Genomic DNA, 17,864 nt, shown 5'->3' with positions numbered 1-17,864 from the left:
GGCCTGATCAACAGCAGCACCGAGAGTCCCCAGGCCGGACAGACAGAGGGGAAGAGCCGTCAGTGGCCTCTCCCTGCCGCTGCACACAGAAGGGACCAGAAGGCTGTGCGCGTCCGCGTGGTGTGTGTGGGGTCACATCCTGACCGTGACCCTTCCATCTCCACCCATTTGTGGCCTGATTCCCGGCCACATCACAGTCCTTGTATGTAGGTTGACATGGGCACCTCCTAATCAAACACCACAAAGATGGAGGCAGAGTCGCCCTCCACTGCTGACACTTTGGGGGCTCAGTGTGACCCAGGAGTCAAGAAACAAAGAGACAGTGACCGGAACACTGGAGCAGCGCCCCCAGGACCTGGCCTGGCCACTGCAAGCAGGAGCCACAGTCCCACTTCCTACTTCCATGGCCCTTCCCCAGGCTTACTGCATCCCCAATCTAAGGGAAGCTTCCAGAACAAGATAGTACTAGTCATTTCCTGGTAGAAAGAACACTTATTTGCGATTCCTAAAAATGCTTCAATCTTCTGTTTCAGACAAGTGCGAGCAAACTCTCAGGTGTGTTTCATATTGTAAGGACGGAGTCAGGATGCACTACTCCTCTTATTTAGCCCATTACAAACTAGCTCCTCCATGTCTGGAAGATCATTCTGAAAGCCGAGCCACCTTGCACCTGGAGAAAGGACTCCCTCTCTCCTCCTTTTCTCTGCCAACCCCAAAGCACACACCAGCTGGTCTCCGCGTGCACTGAGGAGCAAGGCTTCTCTGGGAGCAGGCAAAGACCCAGCAGAGCGGCCCCAGAGTCCCACTACAGTGCCCAGGCTGCAGCCCCATTCCCCCATCCCAACCTCCTCCAAGGTTATAGAGCTTCTCTAAGGAGGGCACATGCTTGTGGTATCCGTGGTCACGTGGGACTCCAAGACCCAACCAAGATGGCCCTGCCCATGGCTTCAAGTCACCCAGATGAGCATGCTCAGAGGGAAGCCAAGACCCATGGCCCTCCCCTTCCAGGCCAGGCTTGCTCACTTACCTCCAAGGCCCTAGGGAACTTGACTATGGGCTCAGCCCAGTGGGTGATCTTTAGTCTGTAGTTGTTGCAGTCGGGAATAATCATGCAGCCGATGTTCCCCAGCTCTGGGTAGAAAACTTCAAGGCCCCTATGGAGAGAGGGAGATGGTCAGCCCATGTCAGTTCTGGGGCAGGCTGAGCGCTCACACCGTTCACTTGTGCTGTGGAGAATGTGGAGTAAGTGGGATTGAATCCTAGGCCTGCTACCAACTAGTTGTGGTCACTTTCTAGTGTGACCAGTGTGTGTTAAGAGTTACTTGACCTCTTGGTGCCTCAGTTTGTTCACCTGTAAAATGGGGACATGGACCGTACGTACTGATAGCGCTGGTGTGAGGAGCGAAGAAGGCGATCGATGTTTACAACGAGCCACCAGCGGTCAGAAGACGTTAACGGTCATCTGTATTTACTCCTCAGGAAGAACATACATCTTTAGGCAAACCTGGTCAGTGTCTTTAAAGTAGGATTGGGTTTATAAGAACAATATTTACACAGTGCTTTCCAGGAATGTTTTCTTTACATCAAGAAAGGTTTAGCAAGTGCGCACAGCCTTCTTCACGGATCCAGCCTTCGTCGACCCTAAACAACCCAGATCCCCTCCAAGTCTGGCAATCGTCCCTGGTAGTTTCCCTAACCCACCTCTCTGGGTCATGTGTCGCCCGATAACCTAGGCCCTCGACCTACTACTCCCTGTACTTTCAGAATGCAAATGTCTCGTAGAGGGTAAACTCTCTGGTCCCTAAGACAGTGGGATGAATCCATTTGTCTGCTTTTTCCCTGAAAGAGCTGAACAGCATGAATGCTCTAAGAATCCTGTTCCCCTGGAGGGCTGTTCCCAAAACTCCATCAGGATTAGCCTTAAGGGCTCACCTGTAACCAAAACTCAGGGATGTAAGCTAGGCTGTCAAACTGATATTTAAAAAAAAAAACAAAACCCAAGATCTTTGAACCAACTTTTTTTTTTTTTTTTTTTTTTTTTTTTTTAATTTGCCCTTTCTCTCTGTTCCGCCATATTTTTTTTAATCACCAAGACCCAGGGTCTCGGCAGGGTGCATTTGGTTAAGATGATTCACAGACAGAGAAAAGGTGGGTCCTCCGCCTTTGCCGAAAAGCCCAACGTGGCTGAGCAGCTCCACAGCCTGCCAGGGGTCAACCAGGGCTGGCCACGATTCCCTTGCTGGGGGTGAGGATGGGAGGAGGCCCAGTGAGGAGATGCTGCGGAGAGCAGGGGCTCCCAAGCTCTGGATCTGCGAGGAAGGCCAGGACAGCCTTCCGGTGCAGAGCCCCACATTCCGCTCCATTTCACCCTTTCAGTGTCCCCCGAGATCCCACCTTGGGCGCTGGCAGCCAGAGCCTAAACCCCCGGCAGGGGCAGGACGCTTCAGTGGGCCAGCACCCCGAGGAGCCTCGGGCCGGTTAGCTCAACTTCCGGTTTGCTCAGCTCACTTGTTTCTTTTACCTCTTGGTAAGGTTATAGTAATTCCTTTTGGAGGCCATGGTTTTGATTGCTTTTGAACAAGTTTTAGGGATGGGTTTTCATTTTTCCTCACAGCAACATTTTATTTATTATTACTTACTATTATTATTATTATCATTATTTTTCAAGAGAGAGTGGCCCTGCGTAGCCGGAGGGGCAGAGAGGGAGGGAGAGAGAGAATCCTAAGTAGGTTCCACACTCAGCACGGAGCCCGACATGGGGCTCCATCTCCATCCAAGGGGAGGAGGCTGAGCTGAGCAGGATTCTTGGGGGGGGGGGCGGGTCTTAGCACAGGAGGTACTGACCCCAGAGGTCTGGCATGTCCACAATGTGCTGTCCGTTAGTGATGGCCTTTTACCAGCAAAAAGACAAACCTTTTGCAGTGATGGCTTATAATGAGACAGTTCCTACCACGCAGCCCGAGTGCAGTAAGTTTGTGTTTCTCAGACTGGGGGTCTGCTGGTGTATTCTAGGCAGTCCTGAGAAGAGCTCCTGAGAAGAATTTAACTGCATTTGCCCCTCCCCCCAAACTCATAAGCTGAACACCAGCCCCCAGGGTGAGGGCGTCATGAAGCAGGGGCCTCCAGGGGGTGCTTCCACTAGGCAAGGGCATGGCGAGAGGATGGCTATCTCTGAATCAGGAAGTGGGTTCTCACCAGATGTGCTAGCACTTGCAAGAAGGAGGAAAAAGTACATTTCTGCTCTTTGTAAGGCGCCCTGAGCTGGCATTTTTTTAGAGCTGAGGGAAGGCGACTAAGAAAGCTCCCTTTCCCTTGAGTTTGAGAAGCTCTGCCCCTGCATGAAGGTCAGCAGCCAGAAAGAGTGTTTGTTGAGTGCAGAGTCAGACAGAAGGGGCTGAACCCTGGCTCTGACACTTGCAGGGTGTGGCAGTGCTGTAGACTGGTTATTTAATCTCTGGAGCCCCCTCTTTGGCTGTGAGGATGCTGATACACACATCAGGGCTCCCTCCGTGCCCCAGAGTTCTCAGGCCACCGGGACACCGGCTTGTGTGTGGAGGGAGGCCTACAGCGCAGAGCCAAGGGCAGCCAGGGACCATATACACACAATCACTTTCTAAGTGTTCTGTAATGAATGTGGGAAGCACAGAGGCGTTCTGCAAGGGGGCCTGACCGTGGCTGGCCCAGCCCACCTCCCCAGCTCATGAGAACTCGATCTCCTGCCTACCTGAGTAAAATGGCTGCCGCCCCCAGGAAGGTTCCACTCTGTGGAGCACCTAGAGGCCTGGAGCCCACATGTGAGAGGCAGCCACTGTTTCCTCCTCCCGCACAAAACTTCACCCACAGTGGTTTCACCAGAGTTAAAAAAAAGGTACTGATAAGAATGTGTACCATCTTTGGGGGGGGGACAGTTTCAGCTACCTAACTTTTCAAGGGAAAACCTGTATTTATCTTTCTAGAAGTCACATTAGGAGGAATTCAAATGTACACAAGGAGACCAAGTAGAGAGGAGGGTTCTTCTCTACACTCTCACTTCCATTGGCTTCAATGGGATGCCAGTCCCATCAGCTACCAAATGGGCAGAGAGGGTTGGCGGCAGAGTGGCCCGGGGCCGCCCTCAGGATGAGCCACGAGTCCAGGCCAATCAGGACTGGCTTTTCTAACTGGCGGTCCATGAGGAGAGAGCTGAACTTTGACTCAGGCAGGGAGAAGCTTCAGGAAGAAGCCCACCCCTGACGCCCGGCCTCTTCTCTAGACAGCACCCAGAGGCCACACTCCCTAAAAGACCCACCTGTCACACACTTCTGGGGCTTCATCCCTGGAAGGCTAACCATGGCCTCTCACATGGGAGGGTCCAATTTCACACCCTCTGTCAACTGCCACTGTTCTTTAAAATGCCACTTTGCTGGGGGAAAGGGGGCAGTCTGGGCTATGGAGAGGGATGGTCCCTCAGGGTCCCAGCAGAGAGGGTGAGGGCAGTCTCTCGGGTCTGGAGGTCCCGGGGTATGAGGGGGAGCTGACCAGACCCGTATACCCTCCGGGGCTGGGAGCCTGCCTTCTTGAAGGCGGGAGCCTGTCTCCAGAGCCTTCCTTATGCTGTCCTCCATCCAGGTGTTCTCCCAGCCTCACTTACTCTCTGCCAGTCCGCAGGGGCTGCCTTAGGAGACAGTGCTCCCTGGTTCAGCAGACACGCCTCCCCGCGATCTCAAGCCCCGTTTTGACCTGCCTGCTTGCTTTCCGGAGTCCCGCCCGGCCTTACTTGCAGAGGACAGCATCGGCGTCAGACAGGGGCTCGTACAAGCACAAGTCGCCTTCCTCCACATCTCTGGAGACCACCATCGTGAGACCGAGAAACAGGGCTGCCACGGCCAGCCTCATTGTCCAGTCCGTGGACACCTGGAACGAAAGGAACTTTCAGAGCTGGGGGGGCTCTCTGCAGGGGGCTCCCTTCTCACCCTGCGTGTCCCCACCCCGGGGGCCCACTTGGAGGAACAGAGACCACTGGTAAGCAGAAGGAGAAGGGCAGGCAGCTGCCTGGGCTCCAGCGGCCAATCTGCCACCAGGACACGGATACCTTGGGAGGATCTGGGCCTACTCCAAACCGGACTCAGTTTGCAGTCCTGGCTGGGGCCCCGCCCCTGTTGGAGCAGGGCTTTGCTGGCCACTAATCTCGGCGCTGGGGCAGAAGGGCTTACATAAGTCTCTCTTCCCAGCAATGCATCCTGTCCCTGCCGCTCGCCCCGTGTGCAATCAGCTGGCCCTAGGCCAGGCAGCCTTCTCCTTTGGCTTTAAGGCAAACCCTGGGAAGCCAGTGACCCCAGGCTTTGGGCTGGGGGGGCAGGAGCACTGGTCCTGTGGTGCTTGCAAGAGCAAGACCTTGATCGTCTCTCTAGGAGCTGCGGTCTGGCTGGGCTGAGCCCTTGGACAGCGCTGCGTCCCCTGCCCACAGTTCTGTGCCACCTGCCTTGACAGCCTTGGGGCTGACGGATGGTAGGTGGACCCAGGACACAGTGACCCTGTGCAGGAGGGGCCACTGCTCTTGGGGCCGCCCTGGCCCCGAGAACAGCTCCAGAGGGCCAGCTAAGGACAGAAGGGCTCCTCTGACTGCACCTTGCCGCAGTGCTGAACTCAGCACTCTCCCAAAATAATAGTCTCTGGAGAAGAAGCCAGCAGGGCTGCTGGGGAAGGGGGCAGCTTGCGGTGCAGGTTGCCGGCGGCACTGGCTGAGAGGAAGGGGGGCAGCAGCCTGCAGGAAGTTGCGTGTGGGGCTTCCATTGGAACAGGAGAGGGCAGGGGGAAGATCAAAAGCAGTTCTCCCTCTGCCTTTCCAGCTGATCTGCTCCCTATCTTCTCTGAGATGGAGTGTGGGGGTGTGCTGGGGGGCTGTTCTACCAGCCGGGAACAGAGGATGCCTGGGTTCTGCTCTGAGCCCCCCACCAGGTTGCTGGGGTGGGTGTTGGGGGGCCTATGGCTCACTAGGATGCACCTCTTCTCCCTCTCAAAAACAAGTGAAATACCCCGTCACTCCTGTGCCTTGCTAAGGAAGATGAGATCATAGCCATGAAGTGTATGCAGCTTGAGTTTTAGAGAAACTATTTCGAGCATCGCTTGCTTTCCAGCTGAATTCCTGCTTCCAGGAGCCCGACTTCTAGCCAAAAGCCCTTCTTTGGGGCAACAACTCAGATGAGCTTCTCAATAAGTAGAGTCCCTGATGTATGGCCAGGGCTCCCCAAAGAGGACTCTCCTTCCCAAGGTCATTCCCTTACTGGAAGTGTCTCCTGGTAGCCCCCGCCTCACAAGATGGCAGAGAATGGGATAGGACAAGCTATGGATGGAAGGGCCTCAGGCGGGAATTGGCCCTCACCGAGGGAATGCTCGTTATTTACGCAGAGTGTAAGTACTCTTCACAGCTCCTTCCATGTGTTCATTTATTCATTCATTCATTCATTCGCAATCTGTCTCTCCAGTGAGTACTGAGCACTCCCACGTTCCAGGCCCTGAAAAGACAGAGTGTCAGCAGGGTCCCTGTTCTGGAGGAGCTCGCTGGATAGCCAGAGCCACAGGGACGATGCTGCCAGCGTTGGTCTTCCAAGGCCAAGAGCCTCTTGCCTTCAAAGTGGCAGCCACTAGAAAAGCCAGAACTTTCCTGAATGCCAATCGCTCTTAGCACCAAAAAATGGCTGTCTGGAGGTGGGGGAGATTCCCCGGGATAGAGTTGCTCCTGCCAAGCCTACCCGTGTCAGCAATTCTTCCTCACTCAGTATGAGCCAAGCTTTTATCACTGAATCCTCTTGATAGGATCCTCTGAAGTACGTACTGTTGTTATCCCATTTTACAGAGGAGGAGACTGAGGTACAGAGAGGTTTGCTGACTTGGACCTTGGTCACATGGGTTGTAGTGGCAGACCTGGGATTTGAACCCATGCCATCTGCCTCCAGACTCCCTGCTCCTTAACCCCTCTCCTCTACTGCCCCCTCTTGGAGCTTTGCTGTCCCCTGTCTTTCCCCTATTATTGTCCCCCTCCATTCCCTTTGTTCTTCAAATGAAGCCCGGAATCTCCCACTGAGCCCATAATGCCTGCCTGATCTGGCTCTTTCTGCTTCTCTAGCTGTGACTCTCTACTCTCCACAGCTGCAGCTCAAGTTTTAACTCCAGCTCAGGCCGCAAGCTCCTTCCTGCCCCCAAGGCCTTCCTGCGTACCTCCTTCACTTCCCACTCCCCTTTGGTGGATAGTTGAAATGTCGTGTCTTCAGAGAAATGCTCTGACCCCCAGGTTCCGTTCAATTCCTGTTACACGGAATTGTAGCTCCTTACTCTTTTCCTGGTTCTTAAATGCTTGTAATGGATTATTTTGCAATTACTTACTTAGAGATTAGTTTATCGCTCCCTGCCCGCGTTTCCACAAGCTTCCTGGGAGGCAGTACTTAGTCTGTATCCAGCATTCCAAGCACAGTCCCTGGCATTTCTAGATGCTTAATAAATGACCGCGTGAATGCCTGACAAACCGGCCGCCTCTGTTTCTGATAGTTCAGTTTTCCCATAACAGCTCCTAACTCAATAAACAACAGCAGGAAGTAACTGCTCAGGTTGGCCCCAGGCCCTGGATCCCTTTTGCTTATTTATCTAACCTTCTCCGGCTTGTTCTTGTACAGAGAGCTCCGACAGAGCGCAGTGGTTCTTGGCATTTTCGAATCTGATCTTTCTCTTGGGGATTCACAGAACTTCACTTCCTACAGGGAGTCCAAGATCTGGGAACCACATTCAAAGCCCGGGAACCACATTCAAAGCCCGGGAAGGCACAGTGTCCCCTTCCCACTGCCAGCCTGCTTTGCTCCACTGCCTTATTTCTGGAAACTTCCATCTCTAGATCCCACGGTAGCCACCCTGGGAGCCCCCTTCTTTTCCTCCAGTCATCTGGACTGTGACCACATCCCAGTGCTCTCAGGGAAGCTGAGCCTGTTGGGCTTCCCAAGCTGCCTCGGTCCCTCTAAACCCCGGAATCCGCAGGGCAACGGCTCCTTGAACACTTGGCCCCCTCCTGTCCCTCCAGGCCTCCTCTCCCTCCCTCCTTCATTACTGCCCAGGTGTCACCTTCCTTCCCCATCCAGACAGATGCTCCTGCTTTCCCTATCTCCTAAGCCTTTTCACCTGCGCCCTCTGGAATCTCCGAATCTACAGTGACTCCATCCCCCTCCCTCCTTTCCTTCACTCTACATATTATATGCCATAAAATTCACCCTTTTAACATGTACAATTCAGTGGTTTTTAGTATAGAGATCACTAAGGGTTGTGCAACCCTCACAAAGTCATGCAACCATCATCACTACCTAATTCCAGAACATTTTCATCACCCTCGAAAGAAGCCCCGAAGTACAACGCATGAGCAGTTACTCCCCCTTCCTTCCTTTCCCAGACCTGGGGAGCCACTAATCTACTCTCTGCCTTTGTAGATTTGCTTTTTCTGGGTGTTTCCTATAAATGGAATCATACTACAGTTGACCCTTCAACAAAAGGGGGTTAGGGAGGCCAATTCCCTGTGCAGTTGAAAATCTGTGGATAACTCTTGACTGCCCCCAGATTTAACTACTAATAGCTGACTACTGACGGGGAAGCCTTACTAATAGCATAAACAGTCAATTAATCCATATTTTAACACATATATATATATGTGTTATATTCTGTTTTCTTATGATAAAGTGAGTTAGAGAAAAGAAAACATTATTAAGAAAATTGTAAGACGGATGCCTGTGGCTCAGTGGATTAAAGCCTCTGCCTTTGGCTCAGGTCATGATCCCAGGGTCCTGGGATCAAGCCCCAAATCAGGCTCTCTGCTCAGCAGGGAGTCTCCTTCCCCCTCTCTCTGTGCCTGCCTCTCTGCCTACTTGTGATCTCTCTCTCTCTCTCTCTGCTAAATAAATAAATAAATAAATAAATAAATAAATAAAATTTAAAAAAAGAAAAGAAAATTTTAAGAAAGAGAAAATATACTTATGGTGTGGACTTTCGAAAAATTGCATATAGGTAAACTCATGCAGTTCAAACCCACGTTGATCAAAGACCAGCTGTGTATGTGTTCTCTTGTGACAAGCTTCTTTTGCTTAGCATGTTTTCAAGGTAATCCATGTATCAGTACTTCATTCCTTTTTATGGCTGAATACTTTTCCATTGTATGAACACACCACATTTTATTTAACCATTCAATACTTGGTGGACATTTGGGTTGTTTCTTCTTTGGGTCAATTATGAACAATGCTGTTATAAACATTTGTATACATTTTTGTGAAAATACGCTATGAACTTTCTTGGCTTATGCCCAGGAATAGAATTGTTGGGTTGTATGACAATTCCATGTTTAACATTCTGAGAAACTGCTCCAGTCTTTATTTTCTTGACGGTGTACTTTGATGCACAAAAAGTTATAATTTCAATGAACTCAACTGAATTTCAATCAAGTCCAATTTATCTATTTCTTCTTTTGTTGTCTATGCTATTGGTGTCATATTCAAGAAATTAGTGCTAAATCCAATGTCATGAAGCTTTTCCTCTATGTTTTCTTCCAAGAGTTTTCCAAACTTAACTCTTACATTTCCATCATTGATCCATTATGAGTTAATTTTTTAAATATTTATTTATTTATTTTAAAGAGGGAGAGAAAGAGAACATGAACAGGGGGTGAGGCAGAGGAAGAGCATCTCCAAGCAGATTCCCCAAGTGGGGAGCCTGAGATGGGGCTGGATCTCACCATCCATGAGATCATGACCTAGGCAGAAATCAAGAGTCAGAGGTTTAACCAAATGAGCCACCCAGGTGCCCCCTCCCCATTGTGAGTCAGTTTTTGTATGTTGTGTTAGGTAAAGTTTCCTTTTTATTCTTTTGTATGTAACTACCGAGTTGTTCTAACACCATTTGCTGTAGGCTTTGCTTTTCCCACTTCAACTCTACCTCTTGCCATAACCAGAAAGCTCCTTTTCCTGAAGTTCTTCAAAGTGTGGAATGCTCAGTCTCCCACCCCCAACATGACTCAGGGCTGGGCGGTAAGGTCGACTAGCACCTCATTCCACATTACTGTTTCTATACTGTGACTCCTCAACCCTCTTGTCAAAATCTATACTTCTTGAGGCTTACTCCATCTGAATCAATCCTAGTTGGTCTTATCTGCCTTCCTATCACTCCTTGCTCACTGAACGCACTGCTACTTGGCATGGAAACTTTTCCTTGCTCCAAGACCTGATATTAACCCAGAGTGACATCCATATCCATGGAGATACCTCTTCCAACACCTCTCCCTCCTCTTCAGCCTCTTTTCTGATGGCAACTTCTTGGACACTGTCACCTCTAAAAACCATTCCATGCCTAAAATCTTAAATTCAAGCAGCCATCCTGATAACAACCTCTAGTTCCTTTGCTCTCACTTTGTTACTCTCACTGCATCTACTCTTCCATCTGATTCTGATCTCCAATCCATTGACCACTGTCCCTTCTCCTTACCTATTCTGACTTAATTCTCTCTGGTGCCCAGTTTCCTGGGAATCTTTGCTTCTACTCTCCACTTGCCACCATCCTCAATTCCTTCTTCAATTTTGAATCCATCTGCCTGATCCACGAGGCACCCTTGCTGTTCCCCACTCCCACCTACCTTCTCAGTACCTTGTGCCCTCTTCAGACCCCAGAGCAGGGGATGGGGAAAAATATTGTGCTAAACGAAAGAAGCCTGTCACAAAAGACCACATATTGTATGAGTCCTTTTATATGAAACATCCAGAACAGGAAAATATATAGGGATAGGAAATTGATTCATGGTTGCTTAGGCTGGAGGTGGGTGGATGAGTGAATAGGGGAGATGAGGGTGATATCAAAAAGGTACGGGGTTTCTTTTAGAGGTGATGAAAGTGCTCTATGGTTGCACATATCTGTAAATATACTAAAAACCATTGAATTTTAAATTTTCAAAGTCATTAAATTGTACTTATTTAAATTTACTGTATAATTTGGTGAACTGTGTTGTATGTGAAACATATCTCAATAAAGCAATTTAAAAAAAAGTCCTAGAAAGGGGAACCCTCCTACACTGTTGGTGGGAATGCAAGCTGGTGCAGCCACTCTGGAAAACAGCATGGAAGTTCCTCGAAATGTTGAAAATAGAACTGCCCTATGACCCAGCAATTGCACTACTGGATATTTACCCTAAAGATACAAACGTAGTGATCCAAAGGGGCACGTGCACCCGAATGTTTATAGCAGCAATGTCCACAATAGCCAAACTATGGAAAGAACCTAGATGTCCATCCACAGATGAATGGATCAAGAAGATGTGGTATATATACACAATGGAATACTATGCAGCCATCAAAAGAAATGAAATCTTGCCTTTGCGACAACATGGATGGAACTAGAGCGTATCATGCTTAGCGAAATAAGTCAAGCAGAGAAAGACAACTATATGAGGAAGTGGTGATGCAACATGGGGGCTTAAGTGGGTAGGAGAAGAATCAATGAAACAAGATGGGATTGGGAGGGAGACAAACCATAAGTGACTCTTAATCTCACAAAGCAAACTGAGGGTTGCTGTGGGGAGGGGGGTTGGGAGAAGGGGGCTGGGGTTATGGACATTGGGGAGGGTAAGTGCTTTGATGAGTGCTGTGAAGTGTGTAAACCTGGTGATTCACAGACCTGTACCCCTGGGGATAAAAATATATGTTCATAAAAAATACAAAATTTAAAAAAAAGTCCAGGTGACATCAGCAAAATTATGGGACTGGGAAGCTCCAAGCTCTCATTCTTTCATGGAAACTTCAAAATACATACATGTATACATACTCTAAAACAAAACCAACCAATCAACCAACCAACCAACCAACAAAACAAACACACAAAAAAACAGAGCTAGGAGCTTTGGTAAACTGTCAAATATTGGGAGCAACCAAATAAATGCTCAATTGAGAAAAAGTTGCCTTCAGAATGATAAGAAATTTCATGGCATTTTCACATGTCTTTGCCCCCACACCCTCCCCAACATGGTTCATTCTTGGTTTGGAGGATACTGAAGCCCAGTTACCAGTTTCCTCTCTCAAATCAGAGGCAGCAAAGCAGACCTAACTACAGTGTTATAATCTATCTACGGACTGCCTGAAGGACTGGTTTCTGTCTGGTCCAACTCAGGTCTCAGGGAGGTTAAGGTGTGGGTATTGTTTATGAAAGCTGCGAGAAGACTACAGACCTGCAGATATTTAGGGCAAGAAATTATGGGTGGAGACATATGAAAGATAATATGGTTCCAAAGAGAAGCTAGGGTGAGATTCTTGGGGGATATTAAGACATTTAAAAGAAGTTGTATATATGGGGGAACTGAGAAAGTCACATTCAGATTCAGGCGAGACACATGCTCAGAAAAGACCAGTGAGGATCTTAAGTTCTCATCTGGGGCTGATCCCTGGGCCCAGAGCATGCCCAGCTAATTAATAAATGTCTTCTTTAGCCACAGTCAGTCTGCAAAGACTAGGAAAAGTGGTTGTTTCTCTCAAATACACAAATTTCAACAACAAAAAAAATCACATAGAACAAGAAAATATAGCCATTCAAAGGAATAAAATAAGTCGATATAAACTATTCCTGAGGAAGCTCACACATAAGACCCATTAAAGACCTTAAAATAATTGTCTTAAATAAAAACAAGAACTAAAGGAAATCAAGAAAACAATATATGAACAAAATCAGAATATCAACAACGTATAAAAATGATGAAAAGGAACAAAATTAATTCTGGAGCTGAAAAACGAAAAAACTGAAATGATAAATTTACTAGAGGGGTTCAATAGCATATTTGAGCAAGGAGAAAAAAAGAATCCAAGAATTTGAAGATAGGAACACTGAAATTATTGATTCTAGGAGCAGGGGCAAAAAGAAAAAAGCATGAAGAAAAGTGAACTGAGCTTAAGAGATCCATAGGATACCATCAAGTAGACCATCAAATAGACATGTATTATTAGTTCCAGAAGGAGAAAGAGAGAAGAGGGCAGAAAGATCATTTGAGAAAATAAGGGCCAAAACTTCCCACACTGGATGAAGCATATGAATCTGCAAATGCAAGAAGCTCAGGAAATGCCAAGTAGAATAAACTCAAGGACATGCACACCAAGACACATAAAGTGTTGAAAGACCAAAAAAATGAATCTCGAAAGGAGCAAGAGAAAAGTGACTTGACAAGTACAAAATATGCTCCGTAAGACTGACAGTTTATTTAACAGAAGAAAACTTGGATGCCTGAAGGCATTGGGATGATATACAGTTCACCTATAAACAACAGGGAGGTTAGGTACACTGACCCCCATAAAGTAAAAAATCTGTGTATAACTTTAGACTCTCCCAAAACTTGAGTACTAATAACCTACAGTCCTTACTGATAACATAAACAGTTGGCTAAGACATAATTTGTATGGTCTCTATATTACATACTGTATTCTCACAATAAAGTAAAATAGAGAAAAGAAAATGTCATTAAGAAAATCATAAGGAAGAGGGAAAAAAAATACACAAATAAGTGGGCCCGTACAGGTTAAACATATTGTTCAAGGGTCAACTCTATTTAAATTATTTAAAGAAAAAACTGTCAACGAAGAATTCTATATCCAGAAAAAAACGGTCCTTCAAAAAGCAGGGAGAATTAAGACATTCCTAAATAAACAGAAACTGAGGGGGTTCGTTGCCATTAGATATTCCCTGGAAGAAATGCTAATAATATTTCAGGTTGAAATAAAAGGACAGTAGACAGTAACTTGATGTTAGGTAAAAATAGAAAGATCTCAGGTAGAGGTAAATATATGGGCAAACATAAAAGACAGTGTTATTTTATTTTTTCTTTGAAACTCCACTTTTTAAGAAATTGGATTTAAAAGTAATTATAACATTTTGCCAGTGTACAGATATATAAAGACATAATTTGTGACATCAGTTACATAAAATAGAAGAGTGTAGCTCTATAGGAATAGAGTTTTTACATGTGATTGAGATTAATTGGTATCAATTCAAATTAGATTGTAATAATTTCAGGATGTTTTATGTGGTGCTCATGATACCAACAAAATATACCTACATAATATATACAGAAAGAAGTATGAGGGGAATAAATACAAATTCTTCCAGAACATTAAAGTGGAGGGAACACTTCCTAGGTCATTTTGTGAGGCTAACATTATCCTGATACCAAAACCAGACAAAGACACTACAAGAAAGGAAAACTAAAGACCAATATTCTTTATGAATATTGATGTAAAATGCTAGCAAACTGCATTCAGAAGCATATTGACAGGACCGTACAACATGACCAAGTAAGATATGTTCCTAGAATGTATGAATGAACAACATGAACATATGAACATCAACCAATATAATACACCACATTGACAGAATGAAGGAAAAAATCCACAATTGTCTCACTGGCGGCAGAAAAAGCATTTGACAAAATTCAACAAGGTTATTATATGTAATATAATATATACAATATAGTAATTCATGACCTTTTTAAAGATTTTATTTACTTATTTTTGTAAGAGAGAGAGAATGTGCATACGTGGGCAGGGAGGGGCAGAAGGAGAAGCAGACTCCCTGCTGTGTGAGCCCAAAGAGGGAAAGTGGGACTTGATCCCAGGTCCCTGGGATCATGACCCAAGTTATAGGCAGAACTTTAACTGACTGAGCCACCCAGGTGCCCAGTTTTTGTTTATTTGTTTGTTTGTTTGTTTTTTAAGATTTACTTGAGAGAGAGAGAGAGAAAAAACAAGCCGGTGGTGGGCAGGAGCAGAGGGAGAGAGACTCCAAACAGACTCCACACTGAGCATGGAACCCAATGCTGAGCTTGATCTCATTACCCTGAGCTCACGATCTGAGCTGAAGCAAGAGTCAAATGCTTAAATGACTGCACCACCCAGGCAGTCAAAAATCAAAAAATCAAAACCAAAACCAAAGCCAAAACCAAAACCAAAACACTCAACAAACCAGGAAGAGAAGGAAATGTCTTCAATATGATATCAGCCATGTGTGGAATACCCGTAGCTAACATCATACACAATGGTGAAAGACAAAAACATTTTCCCAGAGATCAAGAGTAAGACAAATGATTAGTTTCTCAGAGCTGCCATGGCACAGATTGGGGGACTTAAGCAATAAAAACTTATTTCCTCACCATGAGGAGTGATTACTTAATGGTTACAGATTTTATGTTGAGGTAATAAATGTTCTGGAAATACATAGGGTAATAAATGTTCAACATTGTGAATGTAATCAGTGCCACTGTATTGTACTCTTAAAAAGAGTTAGAACAGGTTACACCTGAGTGGCTGCCTTTGGCTCAGGTCATGATCCTGGGATCCTGGGATCAAGTCCCGTGTCAGGCTCCTTGCTCAATGGGGAGTCTGCTTGTGCTCTCTCTCTTTCTCTCTGACAAATAAATAAAATCTTTAAAAAAGAGTTAAAAGGATAAATTTTATGTATATTTTAGCACATACACACACCATAGACATCCAAGGAACTGGTGGTCTATAGAGCCCACTTTAGAAGCGCTGACCTAATCTATTCTCCTTACTGTATAGACCACTTGATCAGCCTCTGTAGCCTATTTTGAAAATACTCCCCATTGGCTGTGCTTTCTTCACCCTAAGGCCTTTGTACAAGCTGTTCCATTTGCAAGGAGAGCCAATTATCTCCTGATCCATGACCCCTATGTCTAACTTTTGCTTATCCTTCAGATGTTATTTAAACATCAGTAAACCTTCCTTCAGCGAATCTTCTTTAATATCCTCTTATATCCACATATAGTCTCTGCAATACTTCCACCATGATAATATATATCGGGCCATTTTTATTTGCCAGTTACTTGTGCTTATCTATCACTAGAGAGTTACCTTCATGGGGGAAGAACCACATGTGTGCTGTGAATTGCTGCATCTGGCACCTAGCACAGTGCCTGAGAAACAGCAGATGATCAATTATTATTTAAAGAAGGAAGGAAATAAAGGAAGGAGGAATGGACATTGACCTCCTGAAGACCACATCTCCACCTCCACTAATTTAATCGGTGTCTCCCTTGGGTTCTAGGGGCAGTATTTGCTCATTCCCTCAAGAGCTTTCACTGCTCTTTCTTCTTCTTCTTCTTTTTTTTTTTTTAAAGGATTTTATTCATTTACTCATCAGAGAGAGAGAGAGAGGGACAGCGTGAGCGAGCACAGGCAGACAGAGCGGCGGGCAGAGGCAGAGGGAGAAGCAGGCTCCCTGCAGAGCAAGGAGCCCGATGTGGGACACGATCCCAGGACACTGGGATCATGACCTGAGCCGAAGGCAGCTGCCTAACCAACTGAGCTACCCAGGCATCCCTGCTATCTTTCTTCTGTTTTAGTTTTCTGTGCACATATTTTATCCTGTGAGGGCCCCATTTGTTTCTGTGTCCCCCATAGTACTTTGAATATAGGAGACACTTAATAATTAAATGAGTACCCACATTCAAAAACAATAGTCTGACTTTTTGTTGTCCTTCATATGCAAAGAGTAGGAAAGGATTGCAAAGCCTCCCAAAATGCACCTGAGCCATCCTTTAGTTCTCAACTAAAAGATGTTGCTTTTATGCATGCTACATTTCAAGTGACCGATTTGGAAACGGTCTTGGAATGTAAAACTATCAGAGTGTAGTTTCTTTCATTGTTATTTTAAGAAATGCTTGCTTTCCTTCTATCACGTTTTGAATTATAGATCTTTAAATTATCAAACAGAAGTTCAGGAACTGGTGGTGTTGACAGGGGGTGGGGTGTGGGGGCAGTGGTAGAGAGAGCTGCAGAGCTGAATTTTCTAGCAATAACATTTCCCAAGAGTGAGGAGACCAAGAAGAGTGTCTATGAGATAAGCCCAGCCATAGCCCCTGAGCCATCCACTCATTTTATCCAAGGGTTCTGCTAGACCTTCAGCTGGAAGCTGGGAGCTTGGGCCACTTCATTCCGAGGACACAAGGTCTTCTTTTTGGGAGTCCAGCTTATTGGTCTCAGCAACCAATTATTGACCTAATCAACTCACTGCCTCAGCCAGATGATGTATTTACTGACTCACTTCATCCACAGAATGGAAAGGCCCAGATAATCTATGAAACAGGGGTGTTTCCCAGGTTCATTGCTGCCCTGTCATCCTCAGAGGGTTGACTATTCTGTCTGTCCTCATAGAGGTGAGCATTGAATGTAGACCGATGACAGCTGCACGTTGCCCTCCCCCTCCACTCCTTTCATTCACAGATCTAATCTCTGGTTCTGTCCACAGGTCTACATATGGGAGGAAATAAGAATTCTTCCTTGGAGGGAGAAATCAGGGCCCCAACAAAGGAATGAAACTTCTTAAGTTTGTTGGAAGTAAGGCTGCTCTGAACTGAAATCAGTCATGGTAATCCCAGTCCAGGACTCCACTAGTGAGAAACGTGTCAAGGAGCCCTTTCTAGGAAAGTTAGAGAGGTGAATGATGCTCAGACACAAGCTTGTAGAAATGCCATGAGTAATGGCCTCAAGTCAAATGAGGGTTAAGAAATCAGAAATATCCCCTAAGCACAAATTCTCTTAAATTCTCCAGGCCACGGTTCTTGTCCCTGAGAACTTCTCATTCCCTCTGTCTCTCTGTCTGGCTGTTGCTGAGGGAAAGTCCCTGCCTCCCACCAACCAGGGAGAAGAGCCCTTATCACTCACTTACCCAGAGCACTGTGGGAGCTGTTGGGTGGTGGCTGCAGGAAGGTGAGAAATCTTGGCAGTTTTCTGGGCTGGACAAGGTGGGGAGCAAGTTCCCTCCAGGGTGCCCCACAGTTTGGGCCCTTAAGGCAATCAGGGTCTGCCAGTGTTGAGAGTATG

The 17,864-nt window shown here is 46.5% G+C and overlaps 1 protein-coding gene across 3 annotated transcripts in view; it reads right to left on the bottom strand.

Annotated features, from left to right (window-relative positions):
• The window catches only part of PEBP4 (phosphatidylethanolamine binding protein 4), a 232,432-nt gene that overhangs the window by 189,229 nt on the left and 25,339 nt on the right, over positions 1 to 17,864 (bottom strand). Inside the window, exons 1-3 of one of the 3 annotated variants that reach the window (XM_059178243.1) lie at positions 7,363 to 7,382; positions 4,757 to 4,893; positions 1,028 to 1,154 (exon numbers count right to left, since the gene is read on the bottom strand). In XM_059178243.1, coding sequence (XP_059034226.1) covers positions 1,028 to 1,154; positions 4,757 to 4,875 — 246 coding nt within the window. In that variant the 5' untranslated portion in view covers positions 4,876 to 4,893; positions 7,363 to 7,382. Of the gene's footprint in view, positions 1 to 1,027; positions 1,155 to 4,756; positions 4,894 to 5,071; positions 5,202 to 7,362; positions 7,383 to 17,864 lie in introns of those variants that run through there. The other 2 variants (XM_059178235.1, XM_059178225.1) reach the window with 2 other exon arrangements.

This window comes from Mustela lutreola, chromosome 1 (assembly GCF_030435805.1).
Source record: "Mustela lutreola isolate mMusLut2 chromosome 1, mMusLut2.pri, whole genome shotgun sequence".
Classification (NCBI taxonomy): Eukaryota; Metazoa; Chordata; class Mammalia; order Carnivora; family Mustelidae; genus Mustela; species Mustela lutreola.
This window is presented reverse-complemented; position numbering and strand designations above follow the sequence as displayed.